The 27,882-nt window shown below is 38.4% G+C and overlaps 1 protein-coding gene across 7 annotated transcripts in view; it reads left to right on the forward strand.

Annotated features, from left to right (window-relative positions):
• The first annotated feature begins 541 nt into the window (after positions 1 to 541).
• The window catches only part of ABCB11 (ATP binding cassette subfamily B member 11), a 49,462-nt gene continuing 22,121 nt past the window's right edge, over positions 542 to 27,882 (forward strand). For 5 of the 7 annotated variants that reach the window (XM_032692663.1, XM_032692658.1, XM_032692659.1 and 2 more), the window contains exons 1-14: positions 542 to 678; positions 6,016 to 6,118; positions 9,710 to 9,731; positions 11,045 to 11,092; positions 11,183 to 11,231; positions 13,088 to 13,329; positions 15,500 to 15,587; positions 16,472 to 16,605; positions 18,420 to 18,591; positions 20,312 to 20,436; positions 21,173 to 21,347; positions 24,441 to 24,554; positions 26,547 to 26,657; positions 27,657 to 27,782. In XM_032692663.1, the coding sequence (XP_032548554.1) occupies positions 6,043 to 6,118; positions 9,710 to 9,731; positions 11,045 to 11,092; positions 11,183 to 11,231; positions 13,088 to 13,329; positions 15,500 to 15,587; positions 16,472 to 16,605; positions 18,420 to 18,591; positions 20,312 to 20,436; positions 21,173 to 21,347; positions 24,441 to 24,554; positions 26,547 to 26,657; positions 27,657 to 27,782 (1,482 nt within the window). In that variant the 5' untranslated portion in view covers positions 542 to 678; positions 6,016 to 6,042. Of the gene's footprint in view, positions 679 to 6,015; positions 6,119 to 9,709; positions 9,732 to 9,758; positions 9,891 to 11,044; positions 11,093 to 11,182; positions 11,232 to 13,087; positions 13,330 to 15,499; positions 15,588 to 16,471; positions 16,606 to 18,419; positions 18,592 to 20,311; positions 20,437 to 21,172; positions 21,348 to 24,440; positions 24,555 to 26,546; positions 26,658 to 27,656; positions 27,783 to 27,882 lie in introns of those variants that run through there. The other 2 variants (XM_032692660.1, XM_032692661.1) reach the window with 2 other exon arrangements.

Here is a 27,882-nt window from a genome sequence, read left to right on the forward strand (position 1 = left end):
CCATTTCCCTCTAAACTCTGTGGTGTTATTGTCTGAGGTCACAGCATTGTCCTCATCAGTGTCCCTTATTGAAAAGTCCGTGGAGGGCTCATCTCCAACTAGAATTCACTACTACTCAGGCTGTAAAATCTTAATTTCAAAGGAAAAATTGTAAAAAATTAGAAGCCATGGGGAGAAAGGCAAGCTGTGGGTTAGAAAACAAAGCTTTTGAGCAAGTTTTTAATGTGAATTTGGCTTAATCTCTGAACCAATTGTTGTGTTATTCAGCTGGTGTTGCTATTTATAGTAGGGATAATAGTGTACAAAATTATTGCCTGGCAAATTAAGTAATTTGATACTAATGCTGATAAAATAATGCTATAATAATTCATTGTGAGTTGTTTTCCAGAGAATGTCTGGTCTCCTTAAGTATAATTGCTTTCCAAGTGCCCTGACTTTATGTTGTGAGATTGCATTAGTCAAATTTAAACACTCCATTGGATGTCAATGAACTGTGCACATTGTGACCGTGTGGTTATTGACCCAGGTGCAAATAGCCAATGCCCAATTAAAAAATTCGGTTCTGACAAATGGGTTAGAATAATGAAAATATGCTGGGAAATGGTTGGGATCTTCACTGACTGATTGAGCAGGGTCCTTGCAATTTGTCTGTGGTTTTATGATTTTTCACAGACACGGGTGAGTAACAGATCTATCGTGTTTAATATTTCAGAGTTAACTGATGAAACTTCCTGAACTGAAAAGTACATATATTTTTTTCTTTGGGACAGTTTAAGCTAAATGCTGCTTTCTCTTTGCAAGTTAGTGGGGGGGTTTATTTGTGTTTTGTTTGTTTGTTTGTTTGTTTTTGGGTTTTGTTTTTTTTTTTTTTTTAAATTTTGGAGTTTTTGTTTTAATAGAACTGTTTGAAGAGCAAGGCATTCAAGTTTTATTTTGAAGCAAAATGTCTTTCTGCTTACATGCTATTATTTATATCTGAGAAACCTAGGTTTAAAGAAACATGAAGAACAGTGCTTGCAGGGCCAATTTTCATTGTTTCTCTCCCTTCTTCCCCTTTATATTAAATAAAGATCTTAATCTGAATAAAGAGGTTATTTGAAATAGATTGTAGTGGGCTTTGGATGAGGTCCTAATGTTGCTTCATTCACAGGGTATATTCCTTTATTAACATTTTTCAAGTATTACTTATTTAAATCTAGATTTTGAGTTCCTTAAAGATTTTTGTTTATCAAAAATCCAGCAGCCATACTGTATTGGGCTAGGTTAAGATGCTATTTCACTTCAGTGCAGTTTCTGAGGTATCCTCTGCTCCTAGGTTGTGTTTTGCACACACATAGGTAGATAGAATTATCTAATGCCTTATACTATCTCTATCATTTTAAATGCAGACATCAGCAACAGTATTTTTCAATATGTTCTAAGTGATCCCCAGTTAAACATTCAGACACTGAAGAAGGTTATTTTAATAATTTAATACAGCATGCTTATCTACTATACTAATCTGTTTCAGTAAGCTAATGAATGATGCCTACCAGACAGGATAGTATTTGATGTGTTGAGCTTTAGAAAAAAATAGGAAAAATCTGTTTCCTTTCAAAAATGTGAGACAGTCATAATTTTATTGGAAAAGTGACATAATTCCAGAAAATTTAGCTCTAGCAAGTCTTTGTAACTAGAATTCTTTTTCAAGTCTATCAATTATTGGGTTTTTTTCCCCACTATTCCTGTTTAAAACTATGTCAGCATTTGGGCTTAAAAAATCAGTTGCAAAATACATTTCATAGTGTTAAAATACAGAGTAGAATAATAGCAGCAGAGTCAAATAACAAGTAGCTGAAAAAGAACAGGCAGAGAGTGACTTTGCTTTGCTTTACTTTTGAGCCTTCATCACTTTATAGTATGACATTATGCATAATCTTTCTGAAGCAGAACTGCAGTGAGGTGGGTTTTTAACCACTTCATGGCTTTTCACTGGGATCCACACTCAGTAGGATGGTTCAAGTGGTTTATATCATTTAATTTAAGTAGGTTTATACTTCTGTGAGTCATGAAGTATTTTAAAGCTGCTAAAAAGTATTTGTAAATACCACCCTTAGAGTTTGGATTTCTTTTGTTAGCAGAACAAGTAGGAACATTGCTTCTTTACTCCAGAAGAACACGTATTCAAAATCCAGGTGACGTTTCCCATTATACTAATTTCAGTGCAAAGTCAGCAGTTTGTGTAGTAGCTCAGCTTTCTTTATACAGTAACATCACTTGGGTGCTAAGCAGTGTGAAGCAGTCAGTACTAGATAGAGCTGCAAATGATGCCTTCACGTTTAATAACAAATTGCTACTAAAATTACTGTTGTGACAAACTATTTTTTTGCAGTAGAAAATATGAGAATATGGTTGCAGTTGGTATCTGCTGGGTATTATTAATTCAGCAAATAATGCTTAACTACTTGAACAAAATTTTGAAAAGCTTTAACAAAGATACAAATATCGTGATTTGAATATTTTTCTTACACTAATGGCTTTCTGAGCAATCTATTAATTTGTGTTTTCTTTAACTGTGTCCTTCATAAAAACATATACTTAAAGTAAAAAAAACCTGGCTAACCTTAGGGCAATTGCATATTTAAGTTGCATTTTCCTTAAAATCACATCACTGTGAAAGGCTCCCCCGTCTGTACTACCACTGTCAAACTTCCCTGTAAACAGAACAAAAAGTCTTTGTTTTCAGATCTCCAGCTTCAACCACACAACTGAATTGACATGTAAAAATAAATTGTTTTGAGAATGTGATCATTTTGACAAAATTGCCAAAAATGAGCTGGCTGAGAAACTTCTTCTTAAGAAACTTCTAGAACTTTAGGGTGATTTGAAGAGGTTTTGGAGATCTTCTGTTTGAAACTATTTAAATTAATCCAACACAGCAAAAGGCAGAAGGGAGGAGAATAAGTTTTGTATTTTTACTAAAAAAGTGAGTGAAAATTCTTCTCCCACTTAGAAAAAAATATCACTCTCATCTTCAGTGAAAACATAATCTCAAGGGACTTGAAGCTCTCAGGAGAATATGCTTGCTCTTTTGGGAAACCTACCTTTATTTCAATATAAACTGAATAATGTAATGTGGAAATTAAGCCCTTTTTAAATCCTCTTCCATATGTTTGATACAAACTCAGCTGAAGTGAAATTTAATGAGTTGTATATAGATCCCATGTGAAACAGTGATATGTTGATGATGTTTTCCTTTATTTCTGGTCAGAAGCGGAAAGAGAACTTGGAAATTTGCACATGGTAGAGACTGCAACTTAGGAAGTACCATAACTTGTTCAGCTCATTTGCCATCTGCCTCAGAGAATGGAGAAATTATGACTAAAATTGTAAATTTTTCATTTGTATGTGGGGATTAATTAAAAGCTCCTGTGATTTTATGTTCTAAGTAACTATTTTAGTCCTGGCCAGACATTTTGCTATTGCAGTAGTTCTTTGGCTTTACACATTTACTTAAGAAGAGAATTTGGGTCACAATTTAGGGGGTCACAAAATGTGAGGGGGTCAGAATTTACTGACGAGCAGATGAGTAGATTGTCTCTGCTCTTCAGAAACTTTTAGACAAGAAAAACTACACCCATAGAGTAGTGATCAATGAACCAGTGTCCAAATGAATGGGTGCGCTAAATGAAGTTCTGCAGAGGTCTGCCTTTTTAATGGTATAATCCAGTAATATTGATAATTATGTGGATTACACAATGGAGAATATGCTTGTTAAATTCAATTATGACATAAAGGTAGGACAGACTACAGGTGTGTTCTGCATATATTCCTGAAGAATGGTACTAGAAGTCAAAATCCCCTTAATAAACAGGTATAAAGGGGATAAAAGGTATAAAATGGGCTGAAGGATGTAAGGTGCAATTAAATATGGGCACTATCAGGCAGGATTAATCAAATGTGAAAACCTAGTTTGGAAAGCAACTGACTCTGTAGCAAATTGTTTGCAAAAATTTAGTGGCTATGGTGAACTACATGAATGCGAATCAGCAATGTGATAGTTTTGTTAAAAACCGAAATGTCATACTGGATTGTGTGAACAGGAATATAATCCATGACATGGGAAATAATCTTTCTCCTTTGTCCAGTATTGGTAAGACTGATGCTGTAGTGCTCTTATGCACTCATCACTCCATTAAAGATGTACTAGAATCCAGAGGAGACCAGTGGAAATTATCAGATGTTTAAGAAATATACCCTACCAAGGAAAATTGAATGACTTGCTTTCTTTATCTGAAGAGGGTGACTTTCTAGTATTATTAAAATAAATACAGCCTACTTACAAAGTGAAAAGGAATATTATGTTTCATCTCCCTGGTGCACAAGAAGTAAGATATTCAGATTATACATTAGGAAAAAAATATGTTAGCAAGAAGGATATTGAAGCACTAATCGTCAGAGGAGTGCTTCAGACATCTTTGATCATTAAAGTTAGTTAAGATTAGCTGAAATAAGAATAATTGAATTTTGCATTAAATTCTTAGAATTATTCAAGAGAGTTTGGTCTTTCCAGTGTGACTTAGTGATGTTTTAGTGATGTGCCAAGGGATGTACACATAAAATTCAGGGGAAAAGGGTAAAAAGAGTTGGAGTTGAGAGTCAGCGGTTCTTGAAAGCCAAATTGGAGAGAAAAGTAAAAAAAAAAAAGAAAAGGTTGGGCAATTATGGGAAGTGAAATTATTAAAAGTTACATATGCACCCTGAACCACTGGACTAGATCCTTATGTTGCTCCACTTTGATCTAAGAATGAATTTATTTCCTTCATCCTTGGGTAATTTCAAAGCCAATCTGCTTCTCAATCCTTCCCACTTATAAGGAACTGCCTGGCTGTAGGTAATCACACAGCTATTGCCAATATGAAGGATTTTGGTAGTTTTAATGCTATTAAAAGGAAATAAGCGGTTCCTTTAGAGGGCTCAATAGGTAGAAACTCAGCTGGCTGGGAAGTCAGGTGGTGTAACGCAAGTAATCTATGGAAATGCGTCTTTTACACAGAAGTTTTGCTATCCGAACGCATTGCAATATGCCTGAAATGAGAGGTTATGAGAGGTTTATACAGAAGTATAATCATGCAAATGTTGATGTTTGAAGACTGGAATAAGATATTGTAACTATGTTTTGGGACACATTACGTTAAACAAAGATGTGGATGAGATGACTTTGGTTGTGAAAGGGCATGTTTTGGGGAGGGCTTCTGCAGCACTTTTCCCTGGGCGCCATCTTGAATGCCAGGCCTAACTACTGGCAGGTTTTGCCTCACAGAAGTGCTTCTTTAACAAAAAAGTACCAACTTCGTCTTCTTATTTCTTCTCATGTATGACATCTGCTCAGCATGTCAGTGTGAATAGTTAGGAATAAAACTGTCCAGAGGAGCAGGTGTGGTAGCCAAGAGCTGTGGGAGTGCTGCTGTGGTGGTGATGATGCAGGTGTCGGTGTGGCTCTGGGGCCTCCCTCCATCCACCCTTGTCCCCCAGCTGTCCCCTGTCATGGTCCTGCCGGCTGCTGACACCTGGGACAGCACAAGGCAAGGGAGGTCTCCTGCCTGCTGCTCCCTTATAAGTGAGGCAGGACCTGTCATGTTAATATCTCACTCTATTGCCTACAGATGTCACTCACACAAAGGCAGTAATTTATTTAACAGAGCCATTAATGGGGACAGGACTCTTTGCAGTGGCTGACAAGCCCCGGGAACAGCTCTGCTCAAGGCAGGAGGCACTGAAGCCTGTCAGAGGCTTTGCACTCTGGGGTGAGTTGAGCCCTCTTCTCTGAGGTGTTTTTCTGCTCTGTAGTTTCACTGAGTCTGTCACAGCTATTCTGTTATAACTCATGCTGTAATCAGTGCTGTAATCCCAGACATCGTCCTGGGATCATGAAGGCAAAACTGAGGTAAGTAGAAGTTTAACATAATATTGTTTTATGTTTGCAGACAAATGTATGCTGATATTCTTCCTCTCCCTCCCACCATCTCTTTTCAGGGCTTCTGATTGAAGTAAATAATCATCATGTCTGACCCAGTTGTTCTGCGTAGCATCAAGAGATTGGGAGAGGATAACTATGCTTTTGACTTGGATGGTAAATGTAAGAAGTTTATTCTTCAGTCACCTCCTTATTTTATAAAGCATGTGAAATAGATGGTGGGTGGCCTAAGTGAAGCAAATAGTCTACAGAATACAAAGAAAACTGTCTGTGGAATAAATATAGAGTTATGTGGTATCTGCTGTTATGGGTATGCTGCCTGCAAAACAACTTTTCTGTAAAAAACTATACATAAAAATCCCTACTCATGGACAATGTTTACACGTCAGCTAACAATTTCAAGGTATCTACATCGGTTTTTATGCTCAGCTCTTTGGTGTACAAGTAAAAGGCTTTTACTGTGAAAAAGAAAAAGGTGCTGTCTTCCATAGTTTCTTTCAGCAAACACTTTTATTTGTAGTCATAATAGGCATAATTCTTATAAACTAATGATAAGTGAAGATCTGCATTCCTTTTTCTCATCAGAGCTTGTCCTCCTTTTTTCCATTTTTCCTTTGCAATGTCCATTTTAGCAGTCTAAATGCAGCATGAGTCAAGGAGAAACATGAAGAGAAACTGCTAAATATTTTCAATTCTGTTTATATGACTTGAGAAAAGCCATCAAAAAAGAGGGTGTTAAATATAATGCAGATTGTAAAGTTCAAAGGAAAACAAAACAGTAGCTCACAGTGGAAGATAAATTGCAATGAATGGCAATGTACTTGCTCCTCACATAGAGTAAAAAGTGCTCTCAAAAGCATTCCAGTACTCAAATATTACCAGATTCCCTAAGCATACATGCATTTTGTATGTATGACAGCTGCAGCCTAATCCTGGAAGTGTTTAAATTTTCATTAAAAACATTTATGAGTGAAAAGCTTAAAACCATGCATGAAATAGCTTGTGTTCTAAAGGAGGGCCTTACTGGGTTTTACAAATGTGACAATCAACCCCAATTTCACCTGCTTCGTCATCAAAATAAGCGTTCTTGAGTCAGCTCTGAACAAAACAGCTTGGGGAGGAGCGATGCTTTCTTAGCTTGGGTTATCTTTTAAATATTCAGATGTGTTGTTAGAACAATCAAGTTGGATAGTAATAGAGAGCATGCAGTTTTATTTCCCTTGAAATACTTTATGACAGATCACCTCCAGGAAACTGAAGACTCATGTTGAAATACAGTGCCTCTCTGCTGGAACTACTTTTCACCAACAAAAATAAAATAAAGCAAATCATACTAGACTGAGATAAAGTGATTTTTTCCCCCTTCCTAGACAACAGTTCAGGTTTAAGACAGTCCAGCCTCAGTGTTTTTCATTCCTTGGGAACCATACAGCTACCTTTTGTTAAAACTTGCAGCACACAGCATAATTCTTCACATAACCAAGTAGATAATGAAATTTCACAAAATAAGATACTTTTACAAGACCCTATGGCTGATTTTTAATAAGAGGGCTCTCTTCAAGCTTCTCTTTCTGCCATACAACAGCAGTGTCCCAGTTATAACTTGATCTGTGGTGTCTGTTGCTATTTTGAAAACTTCATAGCTGAAGTCTGTATTTCAAATCTATTATCATTCATTGCTTGGGTTTGGGATTTCCTTCCAATTTTTATCGGTAATAGGATGTCTCATAGGACTGCTGTGAGTGTAACAGTAGAGTCTGAATACATTTAGAATTTTCAGTCTGAGCTTAGACTAAGCCTTGATTGTGGTTATCTTTGTAGAGATTGAGTGATACCTGCAAACATAAAAGCAGCTGTTCCATTAGAAGACACTACATGTGCAGTTTTTTGCTATGACATTAGAAACTGAACAAGAGTTTCATGTGCAGAAGGTGTTATGTTCCCACCTTCTGTGTTAGCCAGATAATTTCTTTGGTTTTTAACAATCCTCATCAAATATCTTTCTGGCATGTTAGATTCTGCAGCTCATTTTGAAGTCTCCAACATAGCAGCAGCAACTTCAGCTTCATGATTGTAAAAAGACCCATGTGAATGTTTTCTGAAATATTGTGTTCTCTCCCCAGTGTATATTGATACCCCAGCACACTGCTCTGCACCTTGCTGGAATGAGCAGCTGTCTGTGTGCTTGTAGCACTGCAGATCTCCCCACTCACCTCACCTGCTGTGTTTTGTTTTGGTTTTTAAACCCTCTCACTTAGGCTGCTAACTAGCAGCAGTTTCAATGCAAGGGGCATTGTGGATTCCAATATGGGTGTAGAGGTGGGCAGAAATGATGAGAACAAGGGAGTGAATAGGTTGAGGGGATATATGCTGCTTCTGGGACAGAAAACTGTTCATCTCTTCCAGCCACTTGCTTTGAACTCCCAGTTTGCTTAGATTTATCTTGCTGGTTTATAGAGTTGGGTTTTTGTCTACTAGTTTATTTTACATACTTGTCGCTGTTACTTGTTGTGGGATTTTGACAAAAGACTTTCTACTGGGACCATAACTATTCCTCTTTTTACAAGTGGGGTGGTTCTTTGACCTATCAAGTGAGTTTGCCTCCGATTTCTCAGTTTTTTTGTTACCATCCCCAAGTAACAAAGGGAGCAGAATAAAACCAATAGACTGCTTGTTAAGCAACATAAAGTTGTCTTATTAACCCCAAAAAGGAGATGTAATCAGCTATTCCCTGAGTTACAAACTCAGACTGTTTCCATCTAACATTGTGTTCTTGGCAAATGCAAAACCCCGGAGATAGTGGAAAAACCTTCTTTCCCTAGGTAGAAAAATCATAGAGGCAAAATTTGTGGTTGCAGTGACTTTTTTTGCACCCTCTGTGAATTGTGAAGCAAAGTTGCTCTGTGTTTACTCTGTGAGACGGACCTGTGCATGCTCAGTGATGTGTCACCAGATGTGAAGAAAGGAAGGCAGTGCTTGAAAAGCAAACCATGGTTCTGATGTTGAGCTGGCAAATGCACCATAAATTAATGAAGTACATATGCTCAGTGCCCCTAGATTATCCAAATTGTGATGTAGATATAAAACTAGCTCTTTATTCATTGTCATCTCAAGTGATGTACAGCAAATCTTTTCTACATCAGACCTTATGATGACATTTTTTGGGGCCCCTGACAACACAAGCTGTACTTCAGGTGTGATGTCTTTCACAACATCTTTTAAAAGGGAGCTAAATCCCAATCTTTTCTGGGGACCAAGGAATTACTCTACAGCATAATTATGTCTTGCAGTATAATTCCATTTCTCTAAGCTGTGGTTCCCTAGACAATGCCTAGACATCAGTGCAACAGGTTCATCGTACCCTCCAGGGCCACAACTGCCCCTCTTCCACAGGATTTGCAGTCTCTAAGTTGTTAGAAGGCAAGACTGAAGAGCTACCAATCCTTTCAGGAAGCATGCATAGAATGACATTAGAGTGGTATTCCTTGATGAGAACATTCCCAAGAGAACCAGTTGAATATTAGCAAACAGTTTGCAATGAAAAGGAGTTGACTTCTGACAAATGTCCTGAATAATGTATTTAGTGTAAACCATATCCCTGGTTTCTATAGGTATTAGTGGGAATATGATGTTTATAACCTAGGAATGATCAGGTCCCATGGGGTTCTAGGGTTTGTATTTCACATGTCTACAGAAGATTATGTACTTTAACAATAATTATTAACTAGTCTGTGCATTTATTTTCCCTAACAGGTAACAGCTTGAAGAAATCAGAGTAAGTAATGTACATGAATGGAACAATCAATATTTCTAGGAATATTCAAAGAAGTTAATGTCATCAGATCAAATTGGCACACTGACAAAATATATGACTTTTTTTTGAAAAAGCTGTTCTCTTGCAGCTAACCTGCCTTATTTGATACAACTGAAACAGGTAGACCAAAGCAGTCTTGAAAACCTTTAGAAACAAAAATGCCAGCAAAATATGGTCTTCCTTTTGAAAATGTTTTTGATATTCAAATTTATCTTTCTTCAGTGCATTTTCATTTGAGAAATGAGTTTTTCAGGAATTTTAATCAATCCTGATTAATTTCTCTTAAAGCTTAACTGTGAGGTTTTAAAACAAAAGGAATTTGCTCACTTCATTTGAGCTCAGATATTAAGATTTAAACATAGAATTCTGGACAGTTAAAATATGAAATGATTTAGAGAATTTGACCTTCAGCTATAATCAGAGATCCAAATGGGATTAAGAGCCTGCTCCTTTCTAGACCTTTGGACAACTCTGTAGCAGGCTGGACAATGGGTGCTATAATTTGAGCCAGCTCTTTCTGATACAGTGTACATGGTCTGAGAGCTACTTCTAAAATGTAGAAGCTAGAGCATCTCTTAATTTTTGTCTTTATCAGGTTGCCCATCTAAGAGAGCACCAAGCCAGTATTCAAGGTCTACCATGTCTTCCCACTTATCTTCAAACCCAAGTCCTGTTGGACTTTTACACATAACACATATATGGTCCTACATACCTGAAGGAAAGCTTCCTTCAGGCTTTCCAGGATCTAGTTTCTAAAATCAGTTTATGACAAATATAGCTTGATTTAATTTATTTCATTAAAAACCAAATAAAAACAAATGAAACAGATAAAACCCAACCCCACCACAAATAGAATATCCCTACTCATTCATCACTGAATGCACACACCTGATGATGCCTACTTGCTATGTATGGATCCCATCCATAACAGTGCAACTAGTCCTTTTGATTTAACTGATTATACAAAATGTGAGCACCGAGGAAAAAAAAATCAACCCAACTATGATAGGATAAGAGATTCTATTGCACTATGGCAATATGGACATACAGGACTTTTGTCTCTCTTAAAGAAAGGATTAGCCAACAATTTGGATGGTAGATTTTTCTCTCACTGACCTCAGAGAACCCACAATCCACATTATAGCAACAGTATTTTGAGGAGCTGTTTATAAAACTAAGTATAAACCTGGGGAAAATGTCTCAACAAAGTGTAATTTCAGAGAAGTAACCAAAAGACTAAAAGTAATAATGTAAAATCTTATCCTTTTTGCCAGGAATTTCTATACATATGAAGAACCTTTTATAGAGAAGAAAAGTGAAAAGTGAGTTAAGTTCAGTTCTTTATATTTGTGTATAGAACAAAATATGGTCTAAAATATAAGTTAATAATTTTATGTTTTCTGTTCTGAAAGGTCATCAAAGAAGAAAGAAAACAGTGTTCGTGTTGGCTACTTTCAGCTGGTAACGAAAGCAATGGCTATAAATATTTTATGTGTATTGTGCTGCAGTAACCAATATGGTTGTTTTGGGGAATAGCTGTGACTAAGCCAAACTTTTAAGGATTAAATCTTTTGGCCTGAAATCCTGCCAATAAATTCAATGAGAATTTAATAGAACCCTTTGTCATCTTGTCAGTTTGGTATTGATAATCAATGTTTATGTCAAAATTGCCTATAAAAAACATTATATTAAATCTACAGGTAGATACGTGGAAATGAGGTAAGATGCAAAACAGGGATCTAAGTGACCTTGGTTCATTCTTATTTCTGCCAAAAATTTACTGTGTGATATTTGGCAGATAATTTAGCTCCCTTGTAATTGCTCCATGTGTATTCAGAGATTTGGTAGCTATAGAAACTTGTGGATGCACAATAACATATAGTATGTCCAGCCTTTGATATAATTCTATAGGGTGCACATATATTTTAAATTTAATATAGTGAAGAGATATCCAACCCTGCAGCTGCAGCATGCAGCTAAGGGGTCTTATTACTTCTGTTTTGGATGTAGTCTGGGCAATTAGCCTGTAATGTGTCCACACTAATATGGTCCTGACTGTAAAACTGGGCTAGTGCAGTTACATTCATTGTACTGTACCTGGCTAAGTATCTCAACTCCTAGTTGGATGGAGAGAACAGTCTGTCCACAGAGAATGCTGTTCTTTCAAGCAGAGAGGTTTGAATTCCATAGGCAGTTTTACAGAGATATTTAAAGTGCAGTGGGTTAACACAGTATGTTTGCCTCAGATGTGCTGAGATACCAGATACCACATATCTGTGCATTTTCTGTGTGGAGTTTTTTTTAAACAAGGGAATTCCTGGATTTCTTATGAGCAAGGTTTGCAGAACAGTGGTAGTGTTACAGTTTGGGGTTTTTTTTTGGAAAGACCTTTTATTCATTTCTCTTTTGTGTTAACTGCTTTTCACTGTATCTTGTCTTTGCCCTAAGGTCCCTTTTCCACATGTGCTTCAAATTTCCACTCTTTCTTCTCTTAGACACATTGTAGCACCTGCAGAACCTGGATAGGTTCTTCAATAGGCTGTGATTTCTCTTTACTCTCCTATTTCAAAATGTATAGCATTTGAAACTGATATTCTATATGGACAGTTTAAACTATATATTTGTGCCTGACTTCAACCAGAGAATCAAACTTCAAAAAGTCATGAAAAAGGTAGCTTAAATCACTGTATCTTTGCCAAGTGACCAGCTACACATGGGCACACTCTTAGCCCATAGCAAATGTAAGGTAATAGGATTTAGCTCAGTCTCTTTTTTTGCTGCATACTATGTCGTCTTTCTATACATTTCTCCCAGATTAAGAGCCAATGCATAACTGCCTGGCTCAGCCAACAGGTTTTAGAATATTAACTATGGGAACTTGCTCTGGGATGTTTAGTTGGATTTCCACCAAAGCACCTCAGACTTTTGAGAAACTCTCTAACTCTATTCAGAGGCTCTGCGTAATGCCCCAAGGCTTTTTCCTCCCTTCCCTCTCCCTCTATGAATGATAGTTACTGTTCTTAATCTCTTAACTAGTTTCTGCAATGATGGTAATGTGGAACAGTACTGAGCTCTTAATGTTACATGGTAATACATTCATTCACATGTTAAAATGGAGCTCAGTAATTTATGAGGCTGTAATCACAGATGCAATTAGATTAGATTGGAGAGATTTGTCTTCTTTTTGTATTGAAGATAATTCTGAAGTTTAAAGAGAATGGTTTTTTATCTGATCCACCTAATTAATGATTTATCAGTATACAAGCATTATGAAGACTGCCTCTCAGCAGAGACCATATTTTTTCTTCTCTCTTTAGTTTCGATTTGCTTCATCTGCCGAGATTTTAATGATGGTTGTTGGTAGTTTCTGTGCTGTTGTTCATGGAATAGCCCAACCAGCTGTGTTGCTTGTGTTTGGTGCAATGGCAGACACATTTATTGAATATGACATTGAAATGCAAGAGCTTAAAGACCCAAACAAGACATGTGTAAATAACACCATAGTGTGGATTAATGGTACTATTCATCAGAATGAAAAGAATGTCACAGTAAGATGTGGGTAAGTAATGAATGTATTTGTTTCTTTTCCATTGTTATTATAGTTTGTCAGAGAATGCATTGCTATTGAGGGTCCTGTTCAGCCTTTAAATCTTATATTTTCTATTCATAAGGCAAAAAAGGGGCATGGTTCTTATTACAGTCCCATTACTGAGCTGGAGGTATTATCTAGTGAATTCAATGCCCTTCACTGACAGAAGGTCAGTTTGGGTCTTGGTCTTTCAGCTATAGATGTCAGCAAGAATATTCTTTGATTATGATTGTTCTGATAACAGATATACATATTATATATCTGAATTCATTAATCTGTTTTACTGATTACACTATAGATAATAATGACTTCTGGTCATTCTGGTTAGGACTTGGTTACCTGTAGTGCCTGATGACTTCTGAGCAAGTTAGTTAACTCTTGTCATTGAGAGAAATGAGCCTTTCTAGAATACAATTCATTAGCTTATGGTGGATTTCTGAGGCAGGTCAGATGAACCACCATATAAGGCAGCCTGTTTCTATCCATGAACTATAATAAATGGAGTCTAGATGATTCATTCAGATACACATCTGTCAAAGCCAAGTTTGACCCTGTAACCTCTCTTAAAAGTCATTTTTCAGTGCATCATTCCGAGAGTTTTCTAATCTTTGAGTCACACTTAATTAGATATTTAATTAGAATTAAAAGTCACTTTCTAAAGGTCTTTGAAATTCACAGCACATGGAAGGGATTCACATACCTAGATAGAGGTGACTGGGGCCAAATTACTTGCTCCAGTCTGTCCAAGCCCTTCTCCACAGAGCAGCTCTCAATCCAGCGCCAGCCCCACCTGTGTTTATGCTTGAGATTGCCCTGAAGCAGGTGTGGGATCTCACATTAGGCCTTGTTGAACTTCATGAGGTTCCCATGGTCCCACCTCTCAAGCCTGTCAAGGTCCATCTGGATGGCATCCCTTCCCTCCTGTATGTCAACCACACCCCACAGCTTGGTGTCACCAGGAAACTTGCTGAAGGTGCCCTCAATCCCATTGTCCATGTCACTGACAAAGATCTGAAACAGCCCTGGTCCCAATACCAACCCCTAAGGAATGCCACTCATCACAGGTCTCCACTTTGACACTGAGCTGTTGACTGCAGCTCTTTGAGTGTGACCATCCAGCCAATTCCTCATCCACCAAGTGGTCCATCTGCGTTCTCTCCAGCTTAGAGACAAGGGTGTCACGTGGGATAGCGTCAAATGCTTTGCACAAGTCTGGGTAGATGATGTCAGTCTCTCTTCGCTCAGCCACCAAAGCTGTAACCCTATCATAGAAGGCCACCAAATCTGTCAGGCAGGAGTTGCCCTTAGTGAAGACATTCTGGCTGTCACCAGCCACCTCCTTATTTATCATGTACCTTGGCACAATTTCTAGGAGGATCTGTTTCATGATCTTGATTAAACATGAAAAATTGTACAGGATATCTGTGTCAGGCAGCTGAGTTACTTCCATGATTGTTTTTTGCAAGAGATCAAGTCAGATGCATAGTGTTCCTTTTTGGCTTAAAAGTTCTGTGTGCAAAATTTTGGGTAAATGGAATAGAATTTGCTGTCTGCAGGCTGTTTTTAAAAAGTTGTCTAAAAGAATAACCTAAAACAATCTTAACTGCCTATTTCAAAGTAACCAAAATGCAAAAGCAGCAATTCAATGCCCTTCACTGATATTATGAGTAATTTAACACTCCTACTTGAGTAACAAAAACAAATAATCATTTCAGATTAGAAACTTACATTTGAAGTAATATTTGAATTGACTTTAGCAGCCCTCATTTCTCCCCATGTTGAAATCTGAGTGCTATTAGCTGGTATAATGGCACAAAGCAAGCACATTCAACATCTAATGAAAGCTTGTTTTGCAGTTTTTCTCTGAAACCCCTGCTCACCTGTGCTCTTTTGGAGCATGCAGTCTGGGGGGTTTCCCAAAAAGTGCAGGATGGCAGAGCATTTTCTGGTCCCTGCCAGCTCCCTGGCCCTGTGAAACAGGCAGAGCAAGGAATCCAGCCCCTGATAGGGATAGCCTCTGTTAGCAAAACAAGTTGATTTGCCAGCTGACCTGACTCTAACCTGAGGACACACCAGACTAGAAATCAAATTTAAAACAGTATTGCTAACTCTTTTTCCCCCCCCCCCCCTTTTTTTTCAGGCTGCTGGATATTGAACAAGAAATGACCAGATTTGCAGGATACTATGCAGGAATTGGTTGTGCCATACTCGTGTTAGGATACCTCCAAGTCAGTATTCTTTTTTCTATTTTGATTTCAAAGTTTAAATCACTAAATAATGAAGTTTATGTTAATTATATTTCTTTTAACTGCTAGCTACCTATTTGAGCAGAACAGATGCTTTCAGTTCTCATTCTATCATCTGAAATATGTTAGCTCTGTCAATCTGAGAGCTCCTTGGATTTGTGCATGCACACCTTTGCAAAAGGATAAGTTTTACCCACACCACAAGCAATACTTGCTCGTGTGGCTGCTATGGAATCCACGTGCCCTCCTACAATAACAGCTGAAGGACATGCCGATTCCAAGCAGGCATCTCAACTGTGTTGAGCCCTGTGTTTCTATTATAGAGATGTTACAGAGCAATACTTGTGTAAAACTGGTGTTGGAGAAGAATCACACCCTATGTATTCTGTAGTAATGGTTCAGTCCTTATGACTGAGTCAGAACCTCAGACGACTCCTGCATAGGGTCCACTGCTTTGGAAGCTTTTTATAATAACAAAAATCACTTGTCATTCTCCTTCCTGAGAACTATTCCAGAGATTTGCTGAGGTAGGATGGCTACCATCCCTGTACTACTTGCAGCTGTAGATGGAAAAAAGTTTGTCCATATGACATTCACATAACAGCATAAATAATTTAACTTGCCTCTCCTCTCATCCTACCAGAACTGTGACAAATGCTTGATCCACAGGCTATATAAAATTGCTGGATTATTTAAAGATCAAAACAACTAGCATGTCTATATAGCCAGAATGTATTTTACCTGAATAGTAATTTTATCAATAGCCAAATTGCTCTTTCCCATTTTATCCAAATTGCATTTTCCCATTTGTTGGGAGTAAAAGGACTTTTTACTGCATTTTATCAACCACTTTATGCTTTTCCCAGATCTGCTTTTGGGTTATGTCTGCAGCTCGTCAGATACAGAAAATCAGGAAAGCTTATTTCAGGAAAATAATGCGAATGGATATAGGCTGGTTTGACTGTACATCTGTAGGAGAACTGAACACCCGAATTTCTGAGTAAGTAATCTAGAAAAAAATGTATGCTATAGAAAACATTTTGTAATTCCTTCCAAACACCACAGAGTGCCAAAAATTAGGCATTTGACAAACAACTTTTAATACAAATACAGCTGTGTTCCTGGGAGTAGCAACCAGACGGATTATCTCCCCCATCTTTGAACTGAGTACCATAACTGTTAAGCCACAATTATTTCCCTTTTGTGCCTTGTCTGTCAGTAAATCTGGGGGGTTTTCTTGCATGGTTTTTGGGGTAGGTTTTTTTTTTCCTGTTTGTCTTCTCCTACCTTCTCCTTCTGTGCCCAGTCCTTTCAGAATGATCTGTAATTTGGCTGTCAGTGCACACTCCCTGGGTCTGAAGACATTGATCTGAACTCTCTCTCACTTCTCAGAAAAGAAAATTACATTAGGGGCATGACTTTGCTTTTGTTGGATTTTAAAAGGAAAGAGTGAGCCTTGCTTAATCTTCTGCTAAAGAAGACACAAGCTCTTACCTTTAGATATGGACACAAGGCAGTTGGAGAAACCATCTCATCCTGGGTAAACATTTAGCCCTGAAAAAAGCAGAGTTTAAGGTTTGCTCCTTAGTAGTTCCTGTTTACAGGCTGCAGGCAGCTGCGGGGTGGGTATGCCGACTGTAGATGGCTCTTCTCAGTTGTGCCTGCCTAATAGTAACATTTGCAGAAGATTTTTCTGTAGCTGAAGGGGATTTTATTTGCCTTTACTCACCGGTATCTATTACTTTCTGTGGTGTTCTTTTCATGAAGAATAAATGGCAAGCTTATGTTGCTGTGAAGAATTTCTTCGGAAAAAGTAGGAACTAAGCATGTATTTGTCTAATAAATAACACAGTTCCCTTGGTTTTGAACAACATTGTCCTGTGACCTGCAGAAAGCTTCTTGACTGCAAAACTGTTTGCCAGAAGAAATACAAACATGATTCTTCTACTCAACACTTACATTTTTCAACAGAGGACTGTAATTTCACTTGATGTATCAATGAGCTTACAACTTTGCACTTTAAATCTTAGTAGTACCCACTTGCTACTGTTTATTCCAGGAGTTCTTAGTTCTTCTAATCTCAAAGATGAGGTAGTAGCCAAGAGTGTTTTGCTTGAATACATTTTTTCTGTATTGGCAATGCTTAAGAGAGAACGAATGAACTCTGCAGCTACCTAGGAGTTGAATGATGCCAGCTGCTGCACCACTATCCTCCATGTGATAGAACTGTCATGTTTTCCCACTGCCTCCAGTGTTAAAGTAGCCCTCCTTGATTTTCCCACTCTCTCTCTCTTTTAGAGAATAAACTACCTTACAGAATGGAGGGAGGAACTGGGAGATGGTGGAAGGTGTAACTAGAAGAGAGTTAGAGCCCTCTTCCCTTTTCCTGTTCCCTTGGCAAGGTGGTATGGTACATTCTCAGTGCCCCATGATGTGAGGAATGCTATATCAGCTATGCTGTTTTTCCATTATCAGACAGCTGCATCCAGCTGGGATTTCTCTGCCCTGTCCTTTGAATCAGCTTGGGCAGAGTAGTAAGAACCAGCTAGTGAATAAGTCAGCTGTCAGGGCAGCTTTTCCTGGGAAAGGATGCCATCACCTCTGCAGTATTCATGTCTAAAAGCCTTCTGCCATTGCAAAGGCTTTCTCACTGTAGCCCAGGGTCTTTGTAAGGGGTGATGGTAAAGAATAGGGATGAGGAAGGGCCCTCTCCAGGGAGAAGCAACTAACCCAAATGCGGCCAGGACCTGTAACACAAACAAAAGGTATGCTCACCAATTGTCTGTTAATTTTTGTTGTTTTATTTTTTTTCAGTGATGTTAACAAAATTAATGAGGCTATTGCTGACCAAGCAGCAGTCTTTATCCAGCGCATAACCACTTTTGTGTGTGGATTCCTACTGGGATTTGTCAGTGGCTGGAAGTTGACCTTGGTTATCATTGCAGTCAGCCCTTTGCTTGGGATTGGAGCGGCTGTCTATGGCTTGGTAAGTGAATTGTGAAAGGTTCATTTTGAGGAACGATAGGCAGGGAAGATCATACCATGGAGCTGTGAGGATTGGTAAAATCTATTACACTCCTTTAAAGTGAAGAGAGGCAGATTATGGTCACAGCAGCACTGGACAGGAGGGGAAGGAAAGGGTGTGTGGAGGGGAGGTGGGCTTTGCTCCCACTGTTGCTTTCCCAGAATGACATATCCTGCTTCTAAGATGGGAGTATAAGCACACCTTCTTGTGGGTCCTATGGATAGATATTATCATTGCTGAGATCAGAACCTGACCCTTACTTTCTCTCTATTACTGCACACCTGGTTTAGATGGTTACAAGACATGGGACTTGATTTCTCTATGTGAATTGGCAACTTTTGAGAATGATCAAGTTTCAGAAACGTAAAATAGTTGAAAATAACTGCTCAAAATTACCTCAAGCTGTCCTTGCTCTTGGAAGCTGCTACACCTTCTCCCTGTTGTTCCTGTTCTGCTTCTCCATCCACTTCCTACAAACTTCCTGTTACTGTGCAGAAAAAGGACAGGGAAAAGGGAAACTGCCCTCTCACCTCCTCTACCACACCCATCAGGGCTGGGTAGTTCCTGCTCCTCCTTTGCATTCTTGTTGGGCTCAGCCCTCTGGGAATCTAATTTCTTTTGCTTCAGGAAGAGCTTGCTATCATTTTTCTATCAAACCTCTAATATAACCTTGACTAATGTCTTGTCTTCCAGCTCTCCTTTAGCACCTTGTGCTGGCTGCAAGTAGATGACATGAATAATGACTCAGTGTGAAGTGGGAGAGCAGAATCCTGGCAGGGAATGAAAAAAAACCCCAAATGCTTTTCCTTCATTTGCAATACCTTTCCAAGCTCATTCCCTTTTATGTCTGTAATTTTCCCCCTTTCCACTGTTAATTCTCTGTACCCATCTCTTTCCTTTCACAGACCTACCGTTGTTTCCTCCTTACCAGCCTTTCCAGACCAAGTCTTTGTTTTTTACCATGATGAAAACAGACCCAAGGTTAATCTAGACTGGTTTCTTATCTCCAAAAGTGGCTAATAGATGCATGGAGTAGGGTATTGGAAGAGGGAAAGTAAATAATGACACTTTACACTTTCTAATGTTATCTCATTCTCAAACCAATGTGGTATCTTTGTGTAGAATTGTACATGACTACATTTTCATCCATTTTTTTGAGTTTAAGTAAGCTTTTGGCATCCAGTGTGCTCTGGGCTGCTGTGCAGGAGCCAGCTTGCTGTCAGCACAAGAAACAAAGCACAGTTTTGGGCAACAACTGTTTCCATCTTCCCCCATCACTACAGTTACCTCTTCTTTCTGAAGCTAGGGTCTGCCACAGTGGCTGAAGGGCCACTTAAGCTCCCCCTTCCTCCCCCTATGCACAAACCCTCAGTCTGCAATCTGCTTAAGCACAGTTAGCAGCAGAGAGAGAGGCAGGGAGGGAAAGCAGATGTTGCCAGATGCTTTTTCTAGCTATCTGGGGCAGACAGCTGTTGCAAAACCTATGCTACAAAGGTATGTGCCCTAGTACTAGAAGACACAAGTGTTCGAGTGTGCAGCGTGCCTAATAAAAGCCTGCTTGGAGTGCAGGAGGTGACCTTGTGCAGAGCAGACAGCACAGTGTGACAGCCAGCATTGCTTATCACTGACCTTCTCTGTACCTGCAGTTCAGGTGTAACCAGCACTTCTCATGCTTTTGTAGGCTGTGGCAAAACTAACAGGACGAGAATTAAAGGCTTATGCAAAAGCTGGAGCTGTGGCTGATGAAGTGCTCTCATCCATCAGAACAGTGGCTGCTTTTGGTGGGGAGAAGAAAGAAGTTGAAAGGTTTGTTTGAACAAACTGCAAGATCTCTGATGTTTTTCTCCTGAAGGAATGAAATGCTGTAATGCATGTCAGAGTCACACCCATTATATTCTCTATATTCTACAGCTATGGCTGTCTGTTAGCTTTGAGATGCATATGCATGTTATGTTTCAGAAATTTAGGTTTCAAGTAACATTTGAAAGATTAGTTTGATAACTCAGTTTATCCGTGAAATAAAACGTCAGCAATGCTCCCTTCAATTCATTCCTACTTGTAGAAACATACTGTCAAGTTTTCCCCTAAACATTGTCTGATATATCACTCTCACAGCACATCTGAAAAATTTAGGTACTTCCAAGCTAAGTAAGAGAACTAGTTTCAGCAAGACATGATTTGATGATGTTAAACTGCAAATTTCTCTTAAATTCTGTGAAAGCATAACAATGGCTGTAGGATGTGCTCTGAAGTGTTGGCTGAATTGTCAAATCCTGTGTTACTCTGCTAAAGCTCCAAATCCCCTGGTATCTGCAATGAGTGTGGCTTTTCTTGTGCTTGTTACACTTAGAACATACACGGATTTCATAATCTGGGAGCATTGCTAGTTTCAGTTGTGATCTCTCACTTCAGAGTGATTCTGTATCAACCTTATGTGTACACTCTGCTGTCACCAAAGATGCCTCATTTTGTTGGTCTTTGCTCGTTTTGAAATTTCTGTCAAATTGATTTAATTCCCTTTTATTTTTCTCTCTTTCTACAGATATGATAAGAATCTAGTGTTTGCTCAGCACTGGGGAATTCGAAAAGGAATAATAATGGGATTATTCACTGGTTACATGTGGTGTATAATTTTCCTAAGTTATGCATTAGCCTTTTGGTATGGTTCTAAACTTGTCCTTGAAGAAGAAGAGTATTCACCTGGCACTCTTCTGCAGGTACCCATTTTAGCTTGATGCAACTTTGCTGGACTGTTCTTTAAAATAGTAATTCTGAAACACATATTTGTAGTGTTCTGGTATCTGGTGACTCAGTGGTAACAAACACTATGTATGTCTTTTAAAGATCATTACTCAATATATGTATGAAAGTATATGACACAATTGGATAAGATTTAAAAAAAAATCCATGTTTATTTTAAAGATTTTAAATACTACCTATTGTGATCAGAATAATGCTTTCATTTGAGAGCCCACTACACAATTGTCAGAGGCCTGAAACTAGCTTTCCCATTTTCTGAGTCAGCATGTGGCTTCTGGGATGCTGGCTTCTCTGATGAACTTTGTAATAAAAAACTCTTTGTGGTAAAGAGAAGCCTAAGCAAAGAAAGTTTTGTCAAATCTAACCTTTCTCTCTTGAACACTTTCTGTTCCTTTGAAAAAAAATTTTCTGTTGCTTTGTTGTTACAAAGGACATGTAAACATGTATGTGGATAACAACACACATGGCTTTGGCTCCTGCAGTGTATGTAAAAAAACCATGGCACTCGTGCATCCATTTCTGCACAGCAGATGCTCTAGACACTGATGGCCTAAATGCAACAAAACCAACATCCACAGATATTTTAGTTATTTGCTTTGAGCTAGGACTGCCCAAATGGCAGACTCCAGTCTAAACCCAGAGCAAACTTTTCCCGAACTTTGGTAAGTCCTGGGTATTCCGATGAGACATGTATTTTTGCTCCTTCTCTGCCTCTTGCGCAGCTCTCAACCACCAGCAGCAGCAGTGCAAAGCTTCCTGCTAAGAGTTTGGCAAATTACTCTGAGAACATTGTTAACTTGAGTAATTCTGTTCAAGCAGGATGTCCCTCACAGGAAATCATTTGCACCTGCTCTTGACACGAGTAGTTGATACGAGGTAGTGCTGTGAAAAACAAAGTGAGCAATTTCCTTGCCTTGCACATGATAACTGGCGTTCAGTGCTTCCAAATGACAAATGGCAAGCAGTGGGGAGCTACCCTGTAGCTGAAAAATTGTAGCTGTCAATGGAGAGACTCTCCCTTCTGCTCCCCTTCCTCTGAGTTTCCAGTCATCTTTCTTCTATTTGATGTTTTCTACCATACACTCCTAGTCTGACAGGGTGCAGGAGGGAAGGATTTGTAGATACAAAACATATAAATATGCTTTTCCTGATTTCTCAAAAAGTGTTGTCCACCGGCCATACTGCATTCAGATACACTAAGTATTGCCTTCCTTTCCTCTTCTGTCAGTTGCACAGAACCTACTCCCTTATGTTCATGATGGACTCTGACATGCATAAAACCTACTTGCTTTGGCACTCATTCACACAAAAAAATTACTTAGTAGTAAAGCTGAGTATGAATTTATGGCATAATCTATACATCCCAGTGTAGATATTTGCAGTACACAGTGTACAATAGAGTCCTCCACTTTAGCTATAGGGTTATCCTCAGTAAACAGGAGAACTGAGTCCTGTGTACTGCTATTTCTTTCTCAGCAGTAGTGTTTCCTTATACACTTTGCCCCATTTATCCTGACTACTGTTTGTGTTGCATCCTAAAGGCCAGCTGAGTTCTTGATTGCTTCTTAGCAGAATTCCCAGGTCAAACTAGAGCAAAGGATTGCATATTATACATTACATTGTGTATTTCCTAATGTGCAGGGTGAATGTCCAAACTATCAGCCACAACAAAGCAAGAAAATGGACCAAAAGCCTGCACCAAAGACATTGTCCAAACATTTATAATCTGTTCTGCCAAACCACCTCTGTAACTGAAAAACTAAGAAGAAATAAAGCAGAGTAAATTCTAGGAAAAAATATTTCAAAAACTGTTCAAAATCATGCCCTGACATGGTAGCACTGGGAAAAAATAAACTATACTTACTATACAGTGCAGTTCACTCTTTGTTGTGGGAACAGACAATGAATATATTTGCATATGTGGTGTATAAGTGGTAAATAAGCCTTCACCTTTTTATATTCACTATCTTCCAGTGTCCTGTTCTTTGAAGACCCTCTCTCATATCAGAATTGCCAGCATTTTCAGTCTTAGACAATTCCTTTCTACATTTAAGAACCTTGATAAAAACTTCTTTGTAGGAAATGAAGCATTGGCAGCTCTTAGGAAATTTTGAACAAACATTTTTTGGTATTTTGGTTGATATGCTACAGCTTCACTTGCTTCTGATCTGCAAGGCCAGACACCAAGCTGTGTGAATTCTTGAACTGAAGTGTCCTCTGATACTTGATACTCTGTTCAGCTGCCTTTATTGTCTGCCAGTCTTTCCAGGAAGAGTGGATGCTGTGGCTCATTTTCTCTCGTGTTGTCCTAGGCTTAGGTAAAAAGGGGATCCTGGGGCTTTCAGAAGAGGGTCATTAGTAACTCTTCCTTTTGGTTCTTAGAAAAGGACTTGAAACAGTGAGCACATTGGGTGTGTGCTACCTGCAGAAACTGTCCACCTGCACTGGTAGAATAATCTCATCTCAGAATGTGGCTTATTCAGTGTTGGTAGCAACCCTTACAGTTCATTTCTTCCTGAGATAGAGAAAAAAGTATTCTTTGCAGCTAGTACCTCCTCCAGAAGTAAGTTTTTTGAACATTGGATGAGACAGGAACTGCAGTATACAAATGTTGCAATACAATGTTTTAAGCTTCTTTCTCTTTTTGCTTACTGGTAAAAGACACTCCCAAAATAATCTACTTCCCACCGATGTTCAGTTCCAGTCCATGTTTCAAGGAACAGGCACCTAGTCAAACTGAGATGGCTTAAAAATACATCACTGGCATGTCAGTGAATACCTGGATGCACAATTTGTTAGGACAGGGCAAATATAAGATAGGGTAATTTGCTTCGACCTCAAACAAAGTCGTGAAAAATAGTGAAAATACCTTCTAAAATGCATTTGTTTGCTTTCTTGTTGGCTAATAATGCTCATATAGTGAATCACCGCAGTTCAGCAGATGCATGAGAAGTCATCAAGCCACTGTAGTTTGGTTTGCATGTCTAAACTGTAAATTATAACAAAAATGTGATGTCGTATTTTGTTAATTTCTTTTTCCACTTCTTCAGGTTTTCTTTGGTGTTTTAGTAGGAGCATTAAATCTTGGCCAGGCATCTCCCTGTCTGGAAGCCTTTGCCACCGGTCGTGGGGCTGCAGCAAACATTTTTGAGACAATAGATAAAGTAAGTAATGCATTTCTAAGCTATGTTATTTTGTAGTGGAAAAATAATTAAATAAGCCTGAAGTGATGCTAGTTCTATCTACTGTGTAAAATGAGGAAAAATGAGTCCAATTAAAGAAAAATTGATTGTCCAATAGAAAGGTCTAGTGGCATGTGCATGGGCTCAAAGAACATGTTGAACAGATTTCTTAAGTGGCCTGCTTCTGAATAATGAATTTTTACCTCAGTTACTGATGTCCTTTATTCCTGTTTCTCATGCCATACAATTACTTATCAGTGCTGGCCGATGGAAAGTGTACTGGCAGGCAGTAATGGTCACTTTGCAATCAAACTTGCAGCAAGCATCTAGCTCCCAGCCTCCAGATGGCATCAAAAGGTGTGACTATTGGCATTAGTGACAAGGGTGGCCTCTGTCACCTGTCCCAGAGCTACCCAAATGAGCACAGGCACAGGCACTGGTCATGCAGCAGTCATAAATGTTAATCACAATATTATCTAAACAGACAGATACTTGAAATAAGGTAGTATGAGAGAGCCTGAGACTCCATTGGCATTTATTGATGGGGATTACTTTCTATAGCTTTATAAATTTAGTCGTTGGAAAAGTACTGTTGATTTCTTAATAGTAGGTAGTATCTCTGTTCATTGACACGCTTTATCGTGTTAAAAACTGTAAACACATTAGAATGCTGCTTGTCTTTTACAGAGCACATAAGGGTGTATAAAGCAGACTAGAGGGGCTGTGGTAATGATAATAGATTTTTTAGTAACCCTTCAAACTTCTGTAATAACAATAAAACATGCCTTATAAATGCATTTCATAAGCTAAAACTCTAAGATAAACTGAAAAAGAGATAAACAAGGTTACTGTTTTTCAGAGAAAAAAATCAAAAGCATAAAGAATTGCAACAGTAAGGATTAATCACAAAATTCAAGATAAGGCTGAGTCAGATAACCTTAGGGTAAAAAAAGCAAACCAAAGTGAGATTTCATCTGTCTAGAGAAAGAGTGACAAAATTAGATCCATCTGCTTGGCGCATTTGTAGGTTTGTGATTAGTCAGTGCAAGCACATCTCTGCCCTGATACAGATTTTTTCTGGTATTAAATTTACAGTCATGCAGAGGTTCCCATTTGCAGGATCAGTGAAACTTTACTTCATAGCTTAGTATCTGAATTTAAGTATGATATATTCCTTAAGAGGAACGAATCTTCTAGGTGTTCTTAGCATCTTAGAGCGTACACATTTCTCGTATTAACATTCCTTTCAATCTGTTAGGCCATTTAAAAAATCATGCACAATTCAATTATCAAATATTGGTGTTGCTGTAGTTTTAATTCATTCTCTGTATTCCATGCTTCAGAAGTCTGCCCTTAGAAAATTTTATTTCTTTGTAATTCCTCAAATTCCTCTTAGTTCTCTGCTTGTGTCTAACAGTCTGCAATACCCAAGGCCTGGCCAAAGATATGTGAGACCCAAAGCACTTCACAGGAAAACTTCGGTATTCCAGCTCTTAGGACAGAGTGTGCTAGGATGATGTTTTAGATGCAGAGTGGTGAGGTGTGCAGATTTTCAGCAATGCATTGGTTGTCGGGTGCTTTGAGAGAATATTTATATGAACAGGGTTAGTGCCATTTTATTCCTGGGGAGCTGGCTAAATTAACTTAATCAAAATGCCTCGCTCAGTCAGCTACTCTGTTCCAGCAAAACCTAGCTGAGTGGTTGACTGTGGTATTTGCAGTCAGCCTAAAATGAGAAGAGGATGCATCCTTCTTGCCCATACTGTCCACTGGGGACAACTCCCCCATCACTCTGGCTCTCAATCTCATGCCCCTTGCGTGCTGTCCCTGGGCAGAACCTGCAACCGGCTCTATGCAGCCAAATGCTGTTCAAACAGAAGTGCTATGGCTTTGTATGGTATTGGGAATGTTTATGTACTGCAGCACTCTTGTCTATTTAACAGCAAGTAAATAACATAATAAATTTTATCCTAGAAACCCACCATTGACTGCATGTCAGAAGATGGCTACAAGCTGGATAAAGTACGAGGTGAAATTGAATTTCATAATGTAACATTTCATTATCCCTCCAGACCAGACATAAAGGTAACTATTCATCATCCATCCTGTGAACACAATTATTGTAAACAATCAAAATATCCTGATTCTGCCTGCAATTTCTAGATTTTCAGTAGAGGTCGTTTTCTAGAAACCCAGATCCTTTGTTTAAAAGTCAGCTGAATAATTCTTCTATTAAAGGGTTCTTCTCCTTACCATTCTGCTTATTTTACCATTCTGATATATCCCTTGCCACATCAACATATTCCTTGCTGCTGAACATAAACTCCTAGTAATTTCAGACAAATTCACTTGCGTACAGCTTCTTTTACAATCAATTATACATTTGTATCAATGTTTGCTAGAACAGAACACAAAGTAAAAAGCTGAATGGTGTAAGAAGATTTTATAAAACTCTTCGATTATCCTGGGGATGTGCCATGTGACCATTAAAATGCTAAGAAAGGTACAGGAACATTGACTGTGTACTCCATAATTTCTCTATTGCTGTGTGTGAATTGACAAATTCTCCTTGGAAAACCATATTATTGGACAAGAAAATGAGTCCTATTGCTTCTAGAGGCAGAAGTACACGAAGTATCAGATTTTTCTACAGAATCTCAGTCTGACATTCTTAGTATTTATGCTTTACCAGGCCCTCACAGTACACATGCGGTATTCTTTAAAGGGAATTTACTGCCAAGTTCTCTAGTGGTATTAACTTGACTAGTTCTTAATGTTGAACAACAGTAACAAAAAAAGATCTAAATCTGCTTGCCTGTTGTGTAAATAAGTACTCTGCATTTACAAACTCTTCAAGCAATGTAAAAATATGTTTTTACATATTATACATATATATACATATGCATATATATACATATACATATACATAAAGGTTACTTTATCCTCTTTCTTCATAATACTGTTCTGAATTTTGTAAAATTGCTTTGAATCTCCCTTTGAAGACACAGAGTATACTCATTTGGTTGTATGACTGTGAAAGAATTAGAATGGATAGATTCTGTTTCTGGTTTTTTTCCTCTCTAGATTTTGGATAACCTTAATATGGTTATTAAAGCAGGGGAGACAACAGCTTTTGTTGGAGCTAGTGGAGCTGGGAAAAGTACAACGATGCAGCTCATCCAGCGTTTCTATGACCCCGCTGAAGGCATGGTGAGTGTACCAGCCTAGCATGTGTTTCTCCAGTCTTAGGAACTTGAGAGAATAGCATGGTTTCTGCTCCAAGGTGGAAAGGAAGACTCCTAACTCCCTT

Source organism: Chiroxiphia lanceolata, chromosome 7 (genome assembly GCF_009829145.1).
Source record: "Chiroxiphia lanceolata isolate bChiLan1 chromosome 7, bChiLan1.pri, whole genome shotgun sequence".
Taxonomy (NCBI): domain Eukaryota; kingdom Metazoa; phylum Chordata; class Aves; order Passeriformes; family Pipridae; genus Chiroxiphia; species Chiroxiphia lanceolata.